A 21,949-nucleotide genomic window follows, 5' to 3' on the forward strand; every position below is an offset into this window, starting at 1 on the left:
AGAACACAGAATAGCGTTAAGGTTGTCTATACAAACATTGCTTTGCTGAAAAACTGTTCATACATGATAATCACAATAAGAAGCTACTTACAAAACTATTTGCTGAACGTTTGAACTTGACTTTACACAATCTGGTTCTAGACATATATTGCCTCAGAAATAAGTGCAAACATATTATGTGTTCAATATTTGTAATATCAGTAATAATTATCACAATAGTGCTAGTTGGGCTTTACTCAACACCTAAGAAAGACATTAGGTCTACTAACATAACTAACAGACAAACATACATGAATAATGAAGAGCAATTGAAAGTCTATCTTGCAAGTTACAAGGAGAAAGATTACTCACCTAATGTTTATTCCAGGTTAGTGCAAGATTAACTCAATAGATTGAGAGTGCTCTTTAACCAGAACTCACATGTTAAGTAAAGATAGTGTGATGGTTAAGATGACCAACCATCAGAGGGGGGGGGGGATAAAGGTTCTTTTAGTAATTCACAAAAATAAATCCTATTTTCAGAAATAATGTGTAGCTTATACTTAAATGACTTGAAATTTAAATGTGCAAAATACAGTACACAGACCTACTCAATATTGTAGGACTCAAAACCTGCTTAAAGTAGCTTGCTTACACATGGTTTGAATACAATGAGAAAATGTGCACAAAATGCTTGAAAGTCTGACCTCTCCTTTACCTCGTCTTTTAGAAGACAGAATACTTGAAACTCTGTAAACTGTTCTAGTTAACTTTGGAAGGAATGCTGTAGTCGTGAAAAAAACATTTGTTTGTTGAAAAATTCATCACCCAATTTACAGCATGTGGCAGAATTTGACCTTCTTTGGAATACTTTTAGCTTTACTGATAGCACGTAGAAAATGGTTTCTTTAGGCATATTTTGTTCACACAGAAAACCATTCATAATTTGAACTAACCTTTGTTTTACTTGCTGAGAAAGATGAAAACACACATATTAAAAAGCATTGCTCGTGTCATTACTTTGTCTTTTAACATTGTGTGTTTCAAATGAATGGATTTCTTGTTTAATAATTTCTTTTCTTGCAGCCGCTGTAGTGCTTTCACACAGATTGTTTAGTTAAAATACATATTAGAAGATTAAGAAATGTAGCGAAATCATGGGAAAGGAAAACTCAAACTAGAAATGTCCCATGTGAAGTTAGATTAACAAAAATTGCAAACGTGGAGATGAGGCCTGTATGGATGACTGAAGAAGTGTGATAACCAGAGGGAAGTATTTGCTCCCAGAAGAATACGGAGTTCTCATTGGCTGAAGACGAAAGAACAAGGCAGCATGTATTGCAGTACAGTATATAAGAGGTATAGTCTGCACTTTACCTCTTGCTGATTTGCATTTCCTTCTGACAATGCCTATTTACACTATGCTGTTTTGAGATTCTACTGAATCTTTTGAACTTCTCTTTATGGGAAGTTCTGGAATTATTGATTTTGAGCTTCATGCTCTATTCTCACCCCTGCCTCTCACTTTTGAAATCTTCATGGATTCCGACTGCCTCTCACTTTTGAAATCTTCATGGATTCCGACTGACATCATTTATGCCCCATTCTTAGAATATGGATTATTTCCTTTAAAGAACGCACTGAATGCATTATTTTGATATGATCTGCTTTAACTATAGTTTTATCAATTCTATATCTGAATTGATACTTGGCTAATGAATAAAGAATCTGAATTCATGAAACTTTTAATTAGAAAATAAAACCCTCTAAAACTACTTACAACTCTCATTATTGACTGAACTTAGAAATAGAATTGTAATTGTGATTTTTGAGATTATAGCTCCTTTCATCTCAGAAATTGACTGCAAAGGGAAGGTGGCATTGGTTTACCAGGGAAATGAAAAAAGTTCCTCACAACGACATCCTTTAAGGAATGCAAATACAAAGTCTAAGAAATTGAGTTACTGGGTGAGGGGGTGTGTGAAACCCTTCTCAGGTAGTAACCACAATTCTTCTCGGAATGAAGTCACAAGCAAACCTTCTCAAGTAGTAACCGCAATTCTTCTAAGGATGAAGTCACAAGCAAACCCTAAATTAACCTGTGCTGAACACTCTGGTATCTTGGCACAGAGCAGTCGGGCTTAACTCATAGGCTATGGGTTAAGGATTTGTGCAATACTTCAAACAGTAAAACAGTGAAAACACACCACAAGAGGAGCCCACCCCAGATTTAGAAAACTAGATTGATTTTTTAATAAATAAAACAAGACCAAAACGAAAAATCTAATCAGTAGAACCAAAGAGAATCAATTTTACAGATGTTTGTGAAAATAGCCTTTTTAGTCAAGCAAAAATTCCCTGTGGGACACCTTATTGTTATAACAAATATTCACAAAGACAAATAGAAATATGCACTAACAAAATACTGTACTAATGAGGCAGAATGCAAACACAAACAAAATTATGAAAAATACTGGACAGTTTATTTGTTACACAATACAATGTTAAAAAATATAGTTCAAAAATAATTTAAAAAGGAGGGAATGGACATTAAAAGCAAGGAAACAATGGATTCCTATCCGTAAAAAGGAGGTATAGACAGAAGAATTAATTCAGCAAGGCGTCAGAATTATTTTCCAGTTAATTAAGGACACAATCCTCCTTTCTTTTATGCAACGCGTTTCGGTGGAACATCTAATAAGACCACCTTCATCAGGAATACATGGCTGTGAAAATAGCACCAAAAAGCATAAAGTGCCAACTGTGGCCTTCTGGTTGTGCTAGATTGGGTCAAAGTCACAAGCTCAGGCTGACCATGATGGAGCACAGGCTGGCTACAGGGACAGGGCTACAGGGCCCAGTTAGGCCCACTGAACATAGTACCTTAAATCATGGTTTGCAGAGTGTTGCGAGGATTGGCGTTGAAAATGCATCATGGAGCCGAAGTGGTGTGTCTGTCCCGAAATGTGGTGAGGCTGCTGTGAAAGGTCCTATGGCTCAGTCGAGGATCCCATTGATGAGGGCTTTTGATGCAAAGTCTGGTGAGGATGTGTTGCAGAGTTGGGAGTATGCACCAGTTCCCAGGAGCTGCGGTGCAGAATCTTTCGTCATCGTTGAGGCTGCCTGAGATGAGAGCCTTCCACGATGATACATCACACAGCGGTGGTTTGTTGAGGTGACGGTCTGCGATGCAGGTCTTGGTGTCGGTTCAGATCCACACAGCATCAGCAATATGTCTTTCTGCTCTAGGTTGTTCCATGCAGCAGAAGAGATGTCGGGTCACTGGATCCACAGAGCCTGGGCGAGTACCTTAGGCCCACTTCCAAGGGTCCAGGACTAAGGTGGCACCACTTGGCAGGGCATGTTCACAGGTGGCAAAGTCCAGGTGCTGGTGCAAGGTTGATAGAAACCTTTTGTGTCCCTGAGGCTTCAGATCAGGAGGCCAGCCAACTAGCCATTAGTCCTTCTGCGGTTCTGGGTTCAAGAGATGCAGCCCTGTCCTTCTCACCCAGGCAAGAGGGGAGCAAGACAGCAAAGCAAGGTAGAAGTGCAGCAAGATAGCAGTCCAGGAAGGCAGTAGCCCAGTAGTGCAGCGGTCCAGCAAAGTGGCAGTCCGCCAGCAGCACAGCAGTCTTTTTTCCTGATAGAGTATCTACAGGTCCAGAAGTGTACTAAAGGTCCATTTCCTGTCGAAAGATGGATCACCTCAAAAGTTTGGGATTTTCATTCCTCCTGTGCATGAGCTGTCAGAGGGGACCTGAGTTCTGTCTAAACCTGGAAGGGGGTCCCAAACATGTATGGTCTCCACTTCTTCAGTGCCCAGACCACCGCAACGGCCTCACTTTCAATCAAGCTGCACCTCTATTCCCATGGAAGCAACCGTGTGCTAATGAAGGCTATAGGTTGGTTTAGGCCTTCCACTTTTAAGTGCTAAGACAGCCCCTATGCCATGCTCTGACACACCTGTCTGCATTATGAACTCCTTTAAGAAGTCAAGAGCCTTATGTAAGGCTGCTGAACACATGGCCTCCTTGAGTGTATTGAAGGCTTTCTGGCAGGCCACTGTCAATTTTCCCTTTCTGGGCTGCTTCTTTGTTGTCTGCTCTGTTAATAGGACAACAATGGTGTAGTCTCCTACAGTATCCTGTGAGACCCAGGAAGGTCCTTACCTCAATCCCTGTTTTGGGGGATTTCCAGACCAGGATAGTTTCAATCATGGGCTGAAGGGGACTACAGCGTGCCCCCTCCCACCATTTGGCCCAGATACACCACAGCACCTGCACTATTTGGTATTTACTATCCTTCATAGTTGGACCTGCCTACTGCTGCACCTGAAGCTCCTCCTGGAGGTGGTCCAGTTGTTCTTCCCAGTTGAAGCTGTTGAAAGCTATGTTGTTGAGATCGGAGCACAGAATGCCTCCTTCCCAACCAGGTCCCTGTTTGATTAATCTTTGAAAGGTGGCAAAGCCAATGGGCATCGCCCTAAACTGGAAGTGTCTCTGTGAGGTCCAAAATACAGACCTCTCTTTTGCCCCTTCAGTCAGAACAATCCGACAGTACTCCGATTTATGACCAAATGTACTCCGGAACTTGGCAGCACCGAGCAAGTCTATGAGCTAGTCAGTTCCCGGATAGGTTGTGTGGTAGTTTCTTTTAAGGATTTGAGTCTCCTGTAATCCACACAGAACCTAAGTTCTGCATTGGAGCTCCTGTGGGACAGCCTGGAGTACCAGTGGGCTGGACTAGGGACTGGTAGTGGGCTCAATCACCCCTAATGCCAGTATGTTGGAGACCTCTTCTGTCATACTGGCCCTCACCTTGTCTGACAGCCATAAATCTTGTTTTTAACAGACGGTCCATCTCCAGTGTCAATGTCATGGACGCACAGATGTAAGAGACCAGGGTTGACGGAGATCAGAGAGGAAAACTCCCCCATCAACTGGTGCAAGTCTCTCTGCTGTTCTGGGGTGAGAGTAGGGGAGAGGATGACACCCCTCACTGACCCATCATGCTTTTGGGCAGTCAAGAGCTCAAGGAGAGACTTGCTTTCCTCTTCCACCCCCTCATCTGTCACCAGGAACATGCTGACTTTAGACTTCCTAAAGGGTGGTTTGAGGCATTTCTCACCGAGAACCCTTAAGCAGTTTCTAGGGGGTCTGGAGATCCACTAGGTAGGTGGACTCCCCCTTCTGATCCTATACATCTTAAAGACCTGTCCAGTAATCCTGAATAGCTCTGAGTTCCACAAGCTCCATAACCCACACCGTCTGGTAAGCTTGAAAGTGGCTTTCTGGTCATTCCAGAGTTTCATAACTTCCTGACTGGTCGCAAATTGCTTTTTCTTTATTCCAGAAACAATGCATCTGGCTGTGAAGGGCCAGCATGTAGCTAACCACATTCTGAGAGGGTTTCTCCTTGGAGCTTGCTCCAACCCCTCTCTGACATGGCTATGAGGTCACCTACCTGGGTCACCATAGAGGAGTTAGAAGGGGCTGAACACAACCCCCCTCTGTGGCACCTTCCTGTAGGCAAAGAGAAGGCATGGAAGGAGGGAATCCCACTGAAGCCTTGTGGGCTATGGTAGGCCCATTATCATGCCTTCTAGGGTATTGTTGAATCTCTCCAAGAAACCATTTGTTTGGGGGTGTTAAGGTGCGGAGACTACAATCATGTCACATGGATATCATGTATGTTGGCATGAAGTTACTACCTCCCTCAGACACTACCTTTTCGGGGAACACCACATGGGTAAAAATCCCCAGCAGGGCCCTTGCCACCACAGGTGTAGTCACAGACTTCAGAGGGAAGGCCTCTGGGTAGCGAGTGGCATGGTCCACCAAGATCAGAGTAAACCTGGTGCCTAGAGTGGTCTTGGAATCCAAGGGTCAAGCGATGCTGATGCTCACCTTCTCAAATGGAGTGCCAATGATAGGCAATTGTACCAAGGGAGCCTTGATTTTCCCCCTGCCTTATCACTGGCCTCTCAGGTGGGACTAGACCTACAGAATGCATTGAGGCTATTTTCATCTGGTGTTAATGGAAGTGGGCAACAAACCTGGCAAATGACCCAATTGTCCTGCTGAAGAATGGCCTGAACCAACCCCAGTAGGAAGTTTCCCAGTGCCCCTTCCGCCCTATTTTCCTGGCAGCTAATTGGGCCATTGTTTCAGGCTCCATGTGACCTTGACTCCCTTCTCGGGTAGCCATGGACCTTGTGGTGATACAGACCCATTCAGGCAATCCCAAAATCTCCATGTGTGACCTGAGCTTTACCTCCCTCCAGATACTGTGCTTCAGGTCATTGCCCAACAGCATTACAGACATGGCAGGGCTCACAACTACTTTTAGAGAACCTGAAACCCCCCCACTCCTAGGGAATCAGAACCACCAGATGACTCTCATGGTTGTCTGCAACTATTACTTGGTGCAATGTATTGTGGAGGAAGTACTTTGAGGACACAAGCTGACCATTATCCTTATTCCACAGGGACACTAGGTTCACCTCTGTCTGTTCCCAACCACTAACTGGGAAACCTCCTTCTCAAGTGCTGTACTCTTCAAACCAGGTGCCTACACACCAGCAGGGACATCTGGTGTCTCCCTTGCAGTGCCCATACTGTGCATTGGGGGGGGAACCTTCCTGCCTATCAAAAAATGCCTTCTTCTTGGGTTCAGACTAGGACTGTTTACCACCCTTTTGGAAGTCCCCCCAGATGCCTTTTGGACACTCCGGTGCTGACCCAGGGGTCCCATTCCTCAGCAAGCTTCCAGGGGCCAATCAGCTTGCTGCCCACTAGGTGCTGGTGCAGCTCTGAAACACAAATATTGAGCATGTGCCTCAAGGGAATAAAGATGTACAGCCCATCATAATCATTGACCCAGCCCTTCAGTGCTTTGCTGGAGTAGTCCAAGGAATTCACCCAAGACTGATTTGGGAGCTTTTGATTCTCCTTGAAGCTCTGGCTATACTTTTCAAGGGTCTACACAAATTTAGATAAAAGGATGACGTTCATGGGGGTGTACCTGGTTTGGTACTCTACTTCTAGGGTTATAAGTGTTTCCCTTCAAACCAGAAGCGTATGCTTCCACAGACACACCCCTCCATCCACCATTGCTCCTCTGGGATTTTGTGTACTCTCAGGGTCACCTCATGATATGAAAAACATGCACCTGTCCCCTCCCACCATTTAACTGGGTACAAGGTCTTGGGGTTTACGGACCTTTCTGTCCTCCTCAGAAACTGATGGTACGCTGCTACCATTGCTGCTGGAATCTACCTAATTTGCTTTCAATTTCAGTTCTTTAAGGCTCCTTTCACTAGCTAAATGCTCCAAAGCAAGTTTCTCCTCATCCTGAGTTTCCTTGTCTCAATTGGCAGTTCTTTCTGCTTTATTAATTTAGCCATCTACAGCTGAAATTCCCTCTCTGCCTTCATGTCTGCCAGCTCTACTGAGGACAGGCCATGCAAGGATACACTGCTTCCTGCTCTGCTCTGAAATTTAGGAGAGGAGTCATCTTGCTCCTCTAAAGGCTGCATTCAGGGCTATGTCCAGGTCCTAATTCTTCTCATCCAGATCATCCTCATCATCCTGCTCTTCTGTGGTCATCGTCGACTGGTGAACCTCTGTCCTGGCACTCAGAACTTTCTGCAGCTCCAATGCTTTGGTTCCTTTGGTTAATTTGTAGTCCCTTTTCCTTGCATACCTGTTTCAGCTAAGCAACATTGTAGCTTTCCAAGTTTGCCAGCTTCCTTACTGCTGGTATGGTTTCAGTCAGTCCAGTAGTAGGAATGTGGTAGATTTGGAAAAAGAAAAATTATTTGTGTGTGGTTGTAGTGTAACACCCCTCATCAGCGAGGCTAGCTTTAAGATGACTCCGACGACATCAACCAACCTCCTGGAAAGCATGAGCAATATCGGCCTCAACAACTTGTCATTGGCCCACCCACATTGCAGGGCACACACACTATCTCATTTTTACAACCAGTAACAGAGTCAAGTACAACCACATATCACAGGTCACCATTACAGTGTACACATCACCTTCTCAGGATCTAATGACACTGGCACCATACCCCCCAGGTCAAAACGCCGAAACTGGTAAAAGGTATCAGAAGAATGGTGGAACAACACCCTCAACTCCCAAATCCCAGGCATATCACCGACCCAGAAACTGCTACTAAGAACTTCTCCCACTGGATTATGGAATGTGGCGACAAGATTGCCCCCGCCAAGTCAGCCAAGTACTGGCTAGAAGAGCCAGCTGGTTGTCTGCGGAGCTGAAATCCTCCAAATGCAACTGCCGGTAACTAGAAAGTAAGTGCCATACTAGAAAAAAGACAGACAGCCATACTACCTTCAAAACAGCACTCAACCAGTACCACCACCTCCTGAGAGAAACAAAGAAACACATTCTAGCAGACCACATAGAAGCCAGCACAAACTACAGCAAGGAGCTCTTCATCATTGTGAAGGAGTTCTCCAAACCCTGCAGCCACTGGGAAATACATTGCCTACTCCCAAGGACTGTATGACCCTCAGGCAGACTTCTTCCATGACCATATCTTGGCCATTTACGAGAACTTCAAACCTCAGCCCCGCTGCCGACAGCATCAGCCTACTCGCACCCACGAACACAAACCACAAACACCTGCTCACCTATTGGGACCCTCTCACATCTCAAGCCACAATCTCCATCATGAACTCTATACACTCTGGAGCACCCACAGATCCATATCTCACAACATCTTCAACCTCTGTAGCAAGAAAATTGGTGACGAGCTAGAGAAAGTCTTGAACACCCCCATCATCATGGCCTCCTTCCCTGAGGACTGGAAGCACGCTAAGTGAGACTCCTCTTGAAGAAAACATCCACTGACCCAGCAGATCTGAAGATCTACCGGCCCATCTCGCTGCCCCCCATTCCGGCGAAGGTTCTTGAAAAAGCAATCAACCAGCAACTCTCCAAACACTTGGAACATCACAACCTCCTGTACCCCTCTCCAGAATCTGAGTCAACCCCAGCACCAAGACCACCCTGATAGCAGCCACCAACGACATAGGGGCCCTCCTAGACTGCAGCAAGACAGCAGCCCTCATCATCCTGGACCTATCAGTCACCTTTGGCACAGTCTCTCACCTCATCATGATCAGCACACTGCACCAATTTGGAATCCAGGGACACTCCCTCAAATAGATTGCCTCATACCTATCCAGAAAAACCCAGGGAATTGGTCCCCTACCATTCACCTCGGAACCCAAGGAGGGCACCTGCAGCACTCCAAAAGGATAGCCTCTCAGCTCCACCCTCTTCAACAGGTACATGACCCCCTGGCCAAGACAGTCAGATCGCACGGACTCAACATCCTCTCCTATGCTGACGACATTCAGCTCATCTTCTCGCTGTCACAAGACCACTCCACCACCAGAACCAACTTCCAAAGATGTGTGATGAACATTGCCAAGTGGATGAAGGACAACTGTCTCAAGCTCAACTTGAACAAGACTGAAGTCCTCGTTGAGTACAACACCTCGCCATGGAACAACATTTGTCGGCCTCCTGGACTCTGCCTTTCCCCGGCCCCACAGACCCCCCAACCCCAACTCTGCATCATCTTGGACAGCAAGTTATCTATGCAGAAACAGGTAAACGCAGTCTTGTCTGCCCGCTTCCACAACCTATGCATGCTCTGTAAGATCTTCAGGTGGCTCCCGAATTGACGTTAGAAGGATTGTCACTCAAGCCCTCGTCACCTGCTGGCTGGACTACGGTACCACTCTACATAGGAATCACTGCACGCCTCTTGAAGAGACTACAGACAAAATAAAATGAAGTGGCAAGACTCATGCTTGACTTTCCCAGATGGACTCTCAACACTCCACACCTCAGGAAGATTCACTGGCTTCTAATCCAGAAGAGATGGCAGTTCAAGATGCTGACCCACACATACAAAGCCCTGCACAATAAAGTACCAGCATACATCAACAAACGAATGACCTTCCAACCAGCCAGAAACCTGTGATCTGTTTACATTTTATTGCAGTCCTCCCCCTGGATCTGCCGATCCAACAGTGGAGGACACTCTTCCCTGCTCTTCAGGAACGCTGCATCAATCTGGGAATTCAGAATAGGACTCCAGACATGGTTGTCAAATGAAAAGAGCACCACGAAGCAGTTGGCAACTCCAGTGCCTTGAGACTCTTAACTGGTGATTTGCTGCTTTTTATAAATCCTGATGGATTGTTTGGTAGGCCTCATTATGAAAGGTGCGGTGCTTGAGACAATATTTATTTGACCTGATAAAATCTTACACCACTGGTATGGAATTTATTGGGTCTGATAAATAACTTCCACTCAACAGTTCTGGCCCATGATAGTAGAAACTGAATAGGAATGCTGAATTTGGTGGTCAGCGCACCAAAATCTGCATGTCCGGTTAATAAGTGTGCTTGTTTCCCTGATAGGTTTGGCATAGAAGCTGTGAGAGTGTGGCGTTAGCTGGCAGGCTCCTCAATGGGATTTGTGTGGTTACCACACATATCGCAAATATCATAGCCACTCCTAATTAGAGCAATACAGTTATGTATGCCTTAAAATAAATTCTCCTAAAGTTTTATTGGAAGGTGTAGCAATAGAAACCCATTCATTTATTATAATCATGTGGTTAGTATACCAAATATGTGGCAAAAACAACGTATTAGATCCACAATTGTTTGTTTATTGAAGCATTTCTACAGTGGGGGTGTATAGCATTACAACAGAGACACATGGAACCTCTATTAGCTTGATAGTCATATTTAAACGTGTTGTATGTAGATGCCGGAATGTAGATCTTGGAAATAAAGTGGACAGGAGACATTCGATATTTAAGTTCCTAAATTGGTAGTTAGTAATTTGGAAGTAAGTAGGTGGGTCAGTAGATCAGGCTTATCATACATTATGAATCTCAGTAAAATGTAAGTGTGTTTCACTGGGAAAGGATGAGATGTGTAAATCCTCAGGAGCAAGAAGGCTGAAAGATCTGAATCTGGATGTGTACGGCAGATCATAAGGTAGTTACTGGTTTACTTTTGGCCTGGTATGTGCATATCAAGAGGGGTGTGGGTAAGGTATTAATCACGTTTGCTCATGACTAAAGCATTTATTAAGCATTTTACTGTCAAAAAGGGATGTGGCTTGTGCATAAATTTACTATCTAGTAGCTTGTTGCAGCGGATGGAGCTGAGAATTTTAACTGACCAAAAAAAAGACATACATACACATTTGTATTTTTAGCAGCGTGGCAATAGTCGGACTATTGCACAACCAATGGAAAAACTTGGATCGTTTTTTGGATTCCAAATGATTGTTCGCTGTAGTCCACTAATCTTCCAACTTTCACAATTTTTGAGAATTTTGCTAGAGAAAGTGAGGCTTGTTTTAGATGGGTGGGCGCATCTGCAAACAGTTTCTATTATGTTGCCATCATTCAAAAAACACAAGCAAATGAGTCCCAGAATATGCCCTGATTTTTAAGAGGACTAACTGCTAGATCACTCGAACAATTTAGTGGTTCCAAACCGCTGTAGTCCATTTCCAACAAATGACACATACTTTTAGAGACCAATAGCACACCTTTCCATCTGTTTATTCTCTCTTCTTGTAGGTCATTTTTCAATTATTTTTTTCTTTCCCGGGTTGCTTCATTTTTGTACTTGGATTGATTGCATTAACAGTTTTAACATGCAAGAACCCACTTTTTTGCTGTGGACCACCATAGAAAATCAACAGCTTTATGTTCCAATGATATCATTAGTGCAAATGTTGAGGTAGATGAAACAATGGTCGAACTTAACCACAAGTGATCTACTGTAAAGCATTGCAATCAACATTTTCGATAGTTTATATGTACATTGAAAAAACAATTTAATCTAAATGTCCAATGATGTACAGTGCTATGTTTATTGATGTGTAATAACTTGAATGTGAAAAAAGCTAATTGTAGATACTTCCTAATTGCACACTCATTCATTGTACTGTCATCAGTTGCAAATATATACATGTGAGCATAGTGACAATTGTTATTACCGAAGACGCATCCCTTTCTTGAGAGTTTTTTCCTGATATATTATTATGTTTCTTTTTGGCTAAGATAACATTTGCAAAATTCAAACGACATGGATTATCCACTTCATTAATTGGAATTTCTGCCTCTTCTGGCTTCAAGTTGCTGTTGTCTCTGACCTGTAGATAGACAAAACAAATCATCCATGAAAAAAGCGTAGAGTATATTGCAGCATGCACATTTTTAGATATTCATTTATATTCTTGGTTAGACAGTATTAAACATCTTAAAATCTGCGGTATTTCCGGGAAAACACCAAATAGACATCTTAGCGCCTTCATTTCCTGAGTCATTGTTAATCTTCAATAGCAGTCTACTGCATTATTAGGACTTATGTTGGTTACAAAAATGTTTTAGTTTTTTTTTTTAAGTTGGTGTCTTGGGTGTGAAAAATAGATCCTAGTAGGTAGTTAATCACCATTACCATCTCCATCACTTCAGGTCCCTTTCATAATCCGTTTTCCATATCAAAATAGCAGTCAACCAATGATCAGTTTCTGAATAATAGCGAACGATCAAAGATGTAGTAGTAAATGTGTTGATAGCAAGATACGACCTTTTTAAAAGTAGCGTGAAGCATTATTGAGTCAGAAACTACTTAATGCAGGAATTGAAGTCCGTTTGCTGAGCACAAGTTAAATCTAGAAAACTAGGAAATAAAACTAAAAAAACGAAGGAAGTTCTGGTTAATATGTGGGGCTGAATATGTTGTAGTAGACAGAGTAAAATATGCATATCCTTTAGGAGGGCTTTATTTAATTGTATGATTGTAATTAGTAATTCAACCTTTTTTGTGTTGACATTTTTTATTGAATTTTACAATAAAAATACATTAAGAGAACAAGAAAAGGGGGCAAGATGGTGGCCGGTCACTCTGCCGAGTGAGCTGGCCACCTAAACTCTCCTGTCGAAACCTGTGCGATAGCGGCTCTGAACACTGCAATATTCCAAGTAGCTGACTTTTTAAGTGGAAAGAAAACGGCTTGATACGTTACGTTGGAACTAGGGAACCTCCCATAGCCGGATTGGATGTTGTGGATGCACTGGGAACGCAGAGTTGGTTGTGGAGGGCTCTGCTTCCCTGTCGGCTGGCGTCCCGAGCTCTTTGCAGCTCAACCGCTGTTCGGTCTTTGTTTCCCGACTTGAAGGAGGGAACTGCAAGGATGCCGCCAAAGACAAACACTAAGGGAGTGCGAGGACGCGGTTCGGCTGCGGGCTCCGAAAACACTGAGAAATCAGCGCTTGCAGGCAACACAGCCAGAGGAGGCTCTGCGGTTACGAGTCCCAGATCTGGAACAGAGATGACAAACTCAGGCGAGCAGAAGAAAATTCCAAAGAACGGAGCCGTAACACACGGTAAGCAAACTGTACCGGCGTTGTTTAAGGCTAGTCCGCTAAAAGCAAAATGATAGGTAATTCTGCAAACTCCGTTAATCCTGCTGTGGGTAATGCTTGAAGATCTCCTTCAGGGAAAGCTAAAGTTGCGGACTCTTTGCTACAAGGGGAGAAGGCGGAGAAAGACTCTGGACATCAGCATGGTCGGTGGTGGGGCAGTAATAGGTGAGATCTCACCCAGGGGGGGGGGGAGAACTGGGTGCAGGGCATCTCATTGCTGAATCTTTGAATCCCACGGTCAATCCTGTTGAAACTCGGGTCATGGAAAAAACAGCACCAATGGCAAAAATGGATGGTCCAACTCTACCGTTAGCACTGCAATCCCAAAGCATCTTGGGAGATGAAGTATAGATAATCAATGGAGTGGGAACTGGTAGGGAAGAACCCGACTCAGATCTGTATAACAATATGGTTACCCTGAGAGATGACAATGGCTCTAATTGCAGAGAGGAGGAAGTTATGGATACATTGTTTTCTCTCTGATCATTCCAACTTTTCAGAAGATGAAAGTCAGGGCAAGGATTGGGCTGGTGAAGGGAGTGACACGAGTAGTCTGCACTGGTAAGAAGAGTCAGATAGATCCTTGTCTAATCTTGGAACAATCAAAAAAAGTCCCTACCCTGGCCAGCAGGGCCGAGGGGGCCACTGGTAGTATGATATGGGACTACTCTTTTTCTCCAAACCTAGGAGAGAATCAAGCTGTTGAGGGCAAAAGAGATTCCGGCTGAATCTGGCAGTACTATGCAATGCACTGAAGAAATAATTTTGGCTACGATATATCAAATGATCATGGCCCATCGGGAGGAAACTAGGGCTGAGAGCTCTCGGACACAGGGGGCCTGTAGAAAGTTTCAAAATTCAAATTGAAGAATCGCCAAGACTTGTGGAGATTTTGCAATTAGAATCGGGGAGGCAAAAGCTAGGATATCTCAATTTTAGGATGAGCTAAACGCTCAGAAAAAGAAGACCGAGTCAATGCAAACGTAAGGGGTGATACAATGATGAAACTGACTGACTTTTTTTTGTTGAAAATTGCGCTAGATGAAATAACTTGCGAATACTGGGAATCCCCGAGGGCAAAGAAGGGCTTGATATTCGCCAGTTTGTGATAGACATTTTTGAAGAGGCCTTCCTGGATCTACCGCAATGGGACTGGAAGACGCAAATTCAAAGGGCACACTGCTTCCCTTTCAACCAACGGAGAGCTGCAGGGCAATCTGACAACTGCCCATGTGTCATTAGGATCTCTTTAAATAACTTTTTAGCTAGGGAATCCTTATATGACCTTGCTAGAACTGATCGTAAAAGAACCGGGAAGGGGTGTGATTTTTTTGTTCATCCTGACTTTTGTCAGAAGACGGTTGAAAAGCGCTGGCTCCTTCGGCAACTAATATCGGAATGACAGGCAAAAGGGGCTCAGGCTTTTCCTATTAATCCAGCTAAATTGAAGGTGGTCTCTCAGGGGCGCACACAGTATTTTCAGTCAAAAATCCAGGCTAAAGAATTTTTAATATCAGTGAATACACCTTAGAAATTTTCTTGCACAATTGGCTGAGAGTTCAGTTGTGAAATATCATCTGTGAGCCTTAGTCTTCAAGACCTTACTAGATTTCTGTTTTCTTTATGCTTATCTTCTTTTTTTCACCCCTACACAGAATTTTATACAATTTTATTTTTTGGGGGAGTTCAAACAGCTCATTTCATTAATGAAAGGTACACAGACTCACTGTCCAGAGGGATTGGTTGGGTTAGCTCAGCATCACTAGGGACAGATGGTCCCCTTGCCTCGTGTGGTGGGGTATTGCGGGGGTGGGGAGAGGTCAGAGGGAAAGGGATTCAATTGGGGTGGGATTCAAGGGGGGCAGAGGGAGGGTAGGGGGGCAGAGGGAGGGTGTGGGGGCTCTAGCATTGTTCAATTGTGTACTTATGACAACTATTTTAACTTTGACAAGATTCAATTTCTCATTAAGTTCTCCATTTTTTGCAGTAAAGTTGGCGGTAAAATCCTTGTGTCTTTTTAGATTCTAGAAGTAACTTTTAGGTATGGCAGATAGTAATACACATATTAGAATTTGCTCTTTGAATTGCTGTGGCCTCCATGACAGGAAAAAGAGGGGTATATTAGCGAAACTTATAAGATATATGAGGATCGATGTATTATGTCTCCAGGAGACCCATATCTGTTGGAATAATCGAATGTGGTTAAAGAATTTGGGTCTCGATCTCCTTGCTTGCACCCGTCAAGCTACCAATACTCGAGGAGCTGCTATAATGGCAAGGCATGGGCTTTTAACTTGTAATCGAGTTAAGGAAGACAACTTTGGGAAATGGGGAATCGTATAAGCAGTTATCAGGGGACATTGTACACTATTTGCTCTTTCTATGGTTCCAATTTAGACAACCCTACTAGTCTTGGTCACTTAAATATTGAACTAGCTCTGTGGTCTCCCTTGATAGTTTTTGTGGTGATTTTAACATTCATTTGAATGGCAGCTTTAATCTTCTAAGTAACGACTCCTATTCTGGAAGGTCAAGACTTTCAAGGCTTCACAGGGGTTATTCCAGGAACATGGATTGATGGATATTTGGCATAGTCAGTGTCAAACGGAATTCAGATATACATTCTTTTCGGCACCCATAAAAATGTTGTTTGATTAGACTACTTTTTTGTCACCAATACAATAGCCGGAAGGGTTACTTGTGAGCGTTTTCCAAGACTTAAATCTGATCATAACCCTTTAGTGATCCAACTCCCGATTAGAAATAATGCACAAGTAATGACAACTTGGTCTTTTGACAGGACGCTATTACTCGACTTAGAATACTGCCTATATATTTCAAAGTGGATTGTGGAATATTTTAAAGGAACAGGGGACTGCATCTGAGCTAATAGTCTGGGATGCCTTTAAAGCAGCCGTGAGGGGCGAAACTCTTAGCTTGTCTCAGCATCAACAGAGGAAGATAAAAGAGAAGGTTAATGGTTGGATTGATCAGCTTAGGGAGGGTGAGGAAGAGCTTATCCGGGTAATTGGGGAGTATCAGAAGAGTGAGGAATGTCAAAAAAAGATAGAAACAGCAAGAACTAAAATACATCAACATTTTGTGGAGGAGTTAGCAATAAAGATTAAGCAAAATAGGGCTGATATATACGAATATGGAAAAAACACCGGCAGATTACTAGCCAAGCGTAGACAGCAAAGAACAGTTTAGAATAGAATGTTGTATAAAAAATTCAGGGGGACAGATTCAGGACCTCCCCGCTAAAGTCCTGGAGGTCTTTCAGGAGTTTTACCAGGGGCTTTATGCCACAGAATAGGAGGATTCAGTCACCTCTGGTGAGGAATTTTTGTCTGATTATGTTACCACTCAGACTACCCCTGGATAGAGGGATATGCTTTCTGCCCCGATCTCAAGGGAAGAAATTGAATCCGCTATAATATTGTTGGAGGCAGGTAAGGCTGCTGGCCCCGATGCATTGCCCCTGGAATTGTATCGTACTTTCAGACAAGTTCTCCTTGGGGAACTTGAGCTCTTATTCTTAAAAGCCCAGAAAGGCCAGACTCCTGACTCGTGGCACAGAACAACTATTGTAGTTTTGTTCAAAAAAAGGACAAGCCGGAACTCAGCCCTTCTTCATATCGCCCTATTTCTTTAATATATGCAGATAGCAAGATCTATTCAAAAATAGTAGCATTGAGGCTGGGAATGGTCATTGCTCCCCTGGTTTCTATTCGTCAACATGGCTTCATTCCTGGTCGGGACACATCTGACCATGTCAGGCGGGCAATAGCCTTGCTCGATTAGGCCCAGGCCTCGAAGGTACCCCTGGGGATGATCCTGTTGGATGCAGAGAAAGCATTCGACAGGGTCTCCTGGGGGTTTCTCTGGCTGATGTTGAGGACTGATGGATTCCCGTCAGAATTTGTTACAGTGATACAGGCTCTGTACACTTCACCTGAGGCCTGTGTTCGGATTACTGGACAAGAATCCAATGTACTATCTATCAGCTGAGGTACTCGCCAGGGGTGTCCCTGTTCACCATTATTATTCGCCTTGTATATTGATCCATTGCTCAGTAAGCTGGATGCGGATCAACAGATTGAAGCTGTTACGGTAAACGGGATCTCGTACAAAACATTAGCATATGCTGACAACGGGGCTATCTTTACAACAAATATAAGATCCGCCTTGCCTGTGGTTTATGATATTGCGAAACAATATGGCCTTGTATCAGGCTACAAATTAAATGCAGATAAAACCCAGGTCATACATTCCAATACTTCAAGACCACAGGAGATCTCAACAGTACCAGCAGCAACTTATTTGGGTAAAAAGATCATGGCCGCGGTTGGGCAGATTCCTGAGATGAACATACTACCCATCATAAAAAGTACTGATCAGACACTTTCAAGATTAGATCATTTTAATTTCTCATTGCATGGGCGCTGCAATGTTATCAAGATGATTATTTTTCCAAAATTTCTATATCTGTTCTGGACAATACCTCTTGAATTTCCAGCTTCTTGTATCTCCAGAGCTGAACAAGTCTGTATCAGATTTTTATGGAGTTACCATTAAGCTAAAGGAGCAGCTAAATGGTTAATCCTTCCGAGATGTAGGGGGGTTGAAGACTCCCATCTCTCAGGCTTTACCATTGGGCAGCACATGGGGACACTGCTGGGCGGAAGTAAAGTGTCATTCCCTGAACCAGTTAAACCTACAATATATGAGCTTTTATTAGGGGACGAAGCGCCAAATTGCTTAGCCAGAATCATCTAACAAAGTTATTACAAGAAAACAAAGTTCAAAATAATTCAATCAGCATTTTCAATATGGAAAAAAATGAGGCGACAGTTGGGCGTTTCAAATCTGAATTCGTACACCCCCTTGTTATTATATGGGCTGTTACTGCCAATTTTCAAGCACCAAATAGCTAGAAGGTGGGGTGCCCTCGGAGTTAATGTTTTTGGAGACCTTTTAAGTAATGGGCAAATTAGCTCTTTTTCCTAATTGCAAGAAAAATATGGGCTCTCCACAAGACAATTCTTTAAGTTTTTATAAATTAGAAGTTTCCTGACTAAAACTATGACACAGGGGAGTGGTATTACGCTAAGATACCGTTGGTGGATATTATAGCATCTAAATCCAGGCTGAGGAAAATCTATCAAGCCCTACTTTCCACTCTCCCTGGTGATTTAGCCACTCAGAATTTCAGATGGGACAGTAAACTTGCACAGGGCAGTACGGATTTGGAAGCTTCTATTGAATTGGCTAACTAGATTTTAATAACTGGCAGTCAGAGCTCAACATTAAATGTCCATTTTTGTTTTATTTTATACCCCATGGAAAATTGCTAAATGGTCTGGGTCATGGGGAGAGACCTGTAGTCGGTGTGGGCTTCTAGCTGCCAATACGATCCACATGTTTTTTAGTTGCCCCAAGTTGGCTAAATACCTACAAGATATTGAATCTTTCCTGACTCAGATCCAAGGCAAATCGCTTTTAATAACAGCTGGTTTAGCGATCCTGGGGATTGATCAGACTCAGAATTTGACGGGATGGACTAGGTCCGATATAGGTTTAGTTTTCATGGCAATGGCTATTCTAAGAGCTAACATTACATCTCAATGGATCAGTCCCGACCCTCCCACATTTCTAAATTGGAGAGCTAGACTACTGGCCATATATTGTATGGATTTAGCAGTTTATAGACTCGAAGGTCGTATGAAACAGGATATGGGTAAGAAGTTATGGGCGCCAGGAACTAAATGGATTGGAGAATAATGCTGCTCCTTTTTTGTTTGTTTTTGTTTTACTTTTTCTGCCAGTATGTTTACCTTGGTTAGTCAACCAGCTGCATTTGTTTAGTTTATAAGTCCTATTGTCTTTTGTCTAGAATTACTGGTCATTAACTGAATACGTTGTATGACTTGTCATAACTACTGTCATTGTAGCCAGAATTGGAACATCTCCAACAAGCAGCATGCAAAAGTAGGCCAGCTTTTGGCAATTTGACCGGTGACCAGTGCCAACCATGGAGTATTTTAAACAGACAAAATGTAAGCCTTGCTTCACGGATTCCTTTATGCAGACCCTCCAATATCTAGCAATACGACCTTAAATATGTTTTTCAATCTGCCCTGTGGGCTTGTGTACTAAGCCCACTACCGAGAATGGGACAATTGCAATTCTTGCCAAGCTATTATATTGCATACATAGAGAAACTAATATGTAGAGAGAAGGCTTGGGAAATTGAATCAGAAGGCTGCAGAATACTGGTTATCAAATACAATGTCTCCATGTTCTCTGCTAAGCAATTCCTCTGATAGAATTAGCATAGAGGGTTGCTAGACAGCAGGGATCCGATGTGAAGGAACTGATGGTCTGAAAAATGCAATATTTTGAATATGAAGAAAGCAGGATTATTGACAAAAAAAACACTGTTCACTTGGCGTGCCAATCACTGTTTACCTACCTAAGAAGCAGATAAAGCCTCACTGTTTTCGTCTGAGTCTATGGCAGCCTTGCATTATTCAGACCACGTGTTACTCTGGCACTATTACTGGTGAGATGTGTCCAGAAAGAATTCAGCCAATGGCTATTCGTTGTCCAAAGACCAAGAAACTGCTTGTGAATGGGCCATCATTGCCAAGTTCTGGAAATAAATGTTTGACTCTATATCAAAGTAATGGATAATTCAGTCTTCCTGTAATACAGCATTGTCTCCTACCTTGGCAAAACTATCCTTGTAAGTCTCTTCACACTGTCAGGATTGTCTGGTTTCATGCGGTTCCAAATCCCTTAGTGGTTCACAATGGCTGCAGGCGGGGTACTTTGCAGACCTCTTTCGCATAACTAATGCTAAACACAAAATCACAACAGCAACTTTCTTCGCACTAGAGTTCTTTAGGTCCAAGTTAGCTCTTGGCTTGTCTTCATACCAAGATTACATGAAATAGACTGCTGGTCTCTATGAAGGAAAATGTCTGGAGATGCCAACTGCTTTTGCTGAGTATCCCAAGTACAGTGTCCTTAGACTGGAGCATTTGTAGATGTAATAGAAACCCCTAACCACCCCTAGATGAGAGGGAGAAAGTGTACACTGGTCTGATCTGAGCCCTTCTGGGAGAATACCAAGTGCCAAAATTAACACACCGTACCTATCATAAGTTAATGGAGACAGTTAGCATGGACCTTTGTGCAGTACACATGCAACCAAAACTTGTCACACCAATGTCTTTCTTACTACACTGCCATCGAGCCTATAAAAGAGACAAGATGACGCATAGCTCCAGCTCAGTTTGAAGAAGGTAGTACAGGTAAAAAGACTACCTAGTATCTTCCTGGGGAATTAGATCAGTACAAGTTATAAAATAAATTTCTCCATTAGAGTGTTAATAAAGAATTAGGCAAGGATGAAATGGTTATATGCAAGCAAATCTTGCATTAACCCCAATATTTGTTCACCGGTATTTCACATATTTTCTGGGTATTGTTTGCTTAGTTCTGGTAGAAGTGTCTTGTGAGAATTGGGAAACACAATGTGTGTAGCTGCTATATGCACTGTTCATTACTTGATTTTAGAATATTTAAGGACAATAAATTGAGGTGGTGTTTTGTCTTTTCTCACACAGTAGATGACCCTGAGGTCTAATAGATGTAAAACCCTAAATTCTCATGAGAAATTAGGTGTGTCAGTGAAGAATCCATTTATTGTTCAAAGTGAGACCATTACTTGGTGATATATTTACATAAAGTATGTCTATATAAATCACTGCTTATTTAATCAAGTTCAACAAGAAATTAAAAATAAAGATATTTATTTGATAAATGTAAATATTTCAAAGAGACTCATAGTCCTATGATGAAAGGAACACATAACAAAAGGCTCCAGTGTTAAAGCAATATTAAATTGTTGTTGTTAATGGTCAGATGATGGCATACTGCATAGGTGCTAATATCTGGTGATGTCATATTTCAGTGAAGGAGGAGACAAACTAAAAATACCTACTGGTGGTCGCTTGTAGGTAGTTATAGTTAGGACTAGGCCTGGACATGAAATATTGCTCCGCTTGCTGAGTTTCCAGAGTTTTTCCTCGCTCGCCAATGTTATGTTGACTAGCACGAGTGAGGAAAATCTTACTCCAGACCACCTTCCGGTGAGATTTTTCAATGCAGGTGGTCGCTGATGGCCGCTACCGCTCACGTTGAGAAACCTTCCATTCACATTGAGGAAGCTGCCACTCGAGTCGAACTTCGACTCAAGTGGCATAAAGAAGCAGCACCCTCTTGTGCTGCTCATGGTGCAGTTTGCGCTAAATATCCAGCATGGAACAAAAACCTGGCAATAAAAATCAGCATGAACGTCGTGACCTTATAGTGCAGTGTATATTTTTGGTCACTGTGTGAAGTTCCGCAAACTGCGCCCAGGCCTAGTTCCAGCATCAACTTCAATGCTGTGACTGGCTGGCC

General features: G+C 43.0%; 1 protein-coding gene across 2 annotated transcripts in view; it reads right to left on the reverse strand.

Moving 5' to 3' along the window:
- Nucleotides 1-10,675: 10,675 nt before the first annotated feature.
- Nucleotides 10,676-21,949, reverse strand: part of LOC147674128 (dipeptidase 2-like) — a 365,658-nt gene continuing 354,384 nt past the window's right edge. For both annotated transcript variants that reach the window (XM_086945196.1, XM_086945195.1), the window contains exon 11: nucleotides 10,676-12,201. In XM_086945196.1, the coding sequence (XP_086801322.1) occupies nucleotides 11,986-12,201 (216 nt within the window). In that variant the 3' untranslated portion in view covers nucleotides 10,676-11,985. The remainder of the gene's footprint in view (nucleotides 12,202-21,949) is intronic.

This window comes from Lissotriton vulgaris, chromosome 12 (assembly GCF_964263255.1).
Source record: "Lissotriton vulgaris chromosome 12, aLisVul1.2, whole genome shotgun sequence".
Taxonomy (NCBI): domain Eukaryota; kingdom Metazoa; phylum Chordata; class Amphibia; order Caudata; family Salamandridae; genus Lissotriton; species Lissotriton vulgaris.